Source organism: Aedes aegypti, chromosome 3, assembly GCF_002204515.2.
Source record: "Aedes aegypti strain LVP_AGWG chromosome 3, AaegL5.0 Primary Assembly, whole genome shotgun sequence".
Lineage (NCBI taxonomy): Eukaryota > Metazoa > Arthropoda > Insecta > Diptera > Culicidae > Aedes > Aedes aegypti.
Genome location: NC_035109.1, coordinates 341,030,823 through 341,032,829, shown reverse-complemented (window position 1 = coordinate 341,032,829; position 2,007 = coordinate 341,030,823). Strand labels below are relative to the sequence as shown.

Here is a 2,007-nt window from a genome sequence, read left to right as displayed (position 1 = left end):
GACCAGCCGCTATAGCCGCTACCAGCCTTGAATTTAATGTGTTCGTTTTTAGGTTTGTGATAAACACAAACAAATCAACGGGTTGCGTACAGTGCCAGCCTAAGGGCGCTGCCATAGTAAACGCGTCGAGCGATGCGTGCGCGTGTGCGAGCCCGCAAAGCAGAATATCAACAACAGGAAATCCTTTGATCGCATCGCGTTCACGGACGCGTTACTATGGCCGCACCGTAAGTTCAAAAACGAATTTGACAGAAGATTCTTTGAATCGTCTGCTCATCCTACTCACAGGATGAGCACCCCTGAACTAAGCGAACGAAGAAACTTTATGGCTTTCTTTCATGAGACAAGCCGGCATATTTCTTTTGCAACGATCCGGTTGTATTTAAATTGCAAAAATTTTACTTACGCATAGGTCTATCCGAAGTTTGTAACATACGTACATCATAGGCGATCCCGGCGAGTACCGTAAAATGGTACCGCGATCCGGACCGCTCCGTTTCCATCCAATCTTAGTACAGACGCTGGGCGGCTCCCATCGAGGACTTGATGTGAAGCGAGCGGACGTTTTGCCAGTGCTTCTTGAGCAGCGAAACCAGGAAGTTGATCGACAAATGCACGTTCTGGGCGAGCTCATCCGGGGTCATCTTGACGTGTCCGACGGCAACCGACAGGCACAAGACCTTCTTCATCTGGAACTTGATGGTGGCCTTGACTTCGTCGATCTTCTGCACCATCGATTCGCTGTGGGCGAGCAGACCCGGGAACTTACCGGCCTTGTTCAAACCGGGACCCAACAGACGTGGGATCTGCTTGATAAGCGATTCCGAAGCCAGGAAAGCGTCGTACTTCTTGGCTAGCTTCTTGACCAACTTCTTGTTCTTGTTCAGCTTCTTCAGCGCTTCGGCATCCATGTAGGGAATGTCGTTGGCCTTGGCCTCATCGCAGTGCTGCTGGTCTCCGAGGACGCACACCTGCATCTTCGGGCGCGGGATGTACTTTAGCCTGTATGGAGGAAAAACAAATCCAGGATTAATAATCTCATACTCACTTGGAAACACAAATCTATCAGGAGACGGGTCAATGGGATTATTCCAACTCACCACCGCTGACGGATGAGAGCTCTTGAACAAGTGTTAATCAAGGAGAAGCAAAAGGGGGTTCGGCGAGGTCCGAGCGACACCCACACAGGGTAGAATGCCATCGAAACCAAGCCTCCTCATTTGTTTTAAGACCCTGAGTGCAGGTCCGTCTCCCCGTGGAGGGAGACTTCCTGATTTCTCAACCAATGTGGGGTCACCCACCGGAAGATCAGGTTGAAACGTACTTGACAGTGCCCGAGAAACGCTTGTCCTTCTGGGGATCGTAGTTCTTCAGTCCGATCTGGAGTTCAACAGTCTCCAGGAAGCGGCGGTGCTTTTTCTTCGAGCCCTTCAGCACCTCGTTCACACATTCGTACAGGATATCCTTCGACACTTTGGTTCTGGAAGTAGAAGAGAAAAAGCGGCACTCATTAGAACATAACCTTGAAAATCGACCAGCGAAAATTGCATTGAATTTTGAGCATATTATTTTAAATTGATCAGTTTTATATTGCTTAATTTGTGAATAACGTAATACAAAACGATAATTTTCGCTAAAAGCCATCCACTTTAAGATCAGTTATAATAGAAGCACATTGTAAGAGAAAAAAAAATATTAGAAATACTTACGCCATGATGCTGCGTTGTGCGACCGCACTCGACGACGACTACAAGTGAAAAGAGATCGACTGAGTGGAGACCGGAAACAGAAGAGATTTTCTGCGAGCATAAAATTATAGCAGCTCGAGTGACAGCACCGCGCGGGACGCTGACAGCATTGCATGCTCCCAGTGGGTTTTCAATATCGCAACAAAATGAGATGTGAACAGTTCGATTCGTGTGAGGTAAAGGCTGTGAACCAATTCATCAAATCGTTTGGTCAAAATTTGATTTTCCATTCACGGTTGTTTGCGATTACCCTTTAATG

General features: G+C 47.5%; 1 protein-coding gene across 2 annotated transcripts; it reads right to left on the bottom strand.

Moving 5' to 3' along the window:
- Positions 1-356: 356 nt before the first annotated feature.
- On the bottom strand, positions 357-1,787 carry LOC5577478 (60S ribosomal protein L10a). Of its 2 annotated transcripts, none has more exons than XM_001656454.2 (3): positions 1,710-1,787; positions 1,325-1,480; positions 357-1,002 (listed from the first exon to the last, which is right to left on the bottom strand). In XM_001656454.2, exons 1-3 carry the CDS (start codon positions 1,712-1,714, stop codon positions 510-512), a joined length of 654 nt encoding a protein of 217 aa, XP_001656504.1. In that variant the 5' UTR covers positions 1,715-1,787; the 3' UTR covers positions 357-509. The 2 variants fall into 2 exon arrangements, with proteins under 2 accessions (XP_001656504.1, XP_001656505.2); XM_001656455.2 differs by having other exon boundaries at positions 1,101-1,480; positions 1,710-1,746.
- Positions 1,788-2,007: the final 220 nt, after the last annotated feature.

Bases quoted from the DNA above. Each gene is read 5' to 3' on its own strand.
- LOC5577478 (XM_001656454.2), bottom strand. The intron at 1,003-1,324 runs GTACGTTTCAAC...TCCTCCATACAG, and splicing joins CGTTTCTCGGGCACTGTCAA to GCTAAAGTACATCCCGCGCC.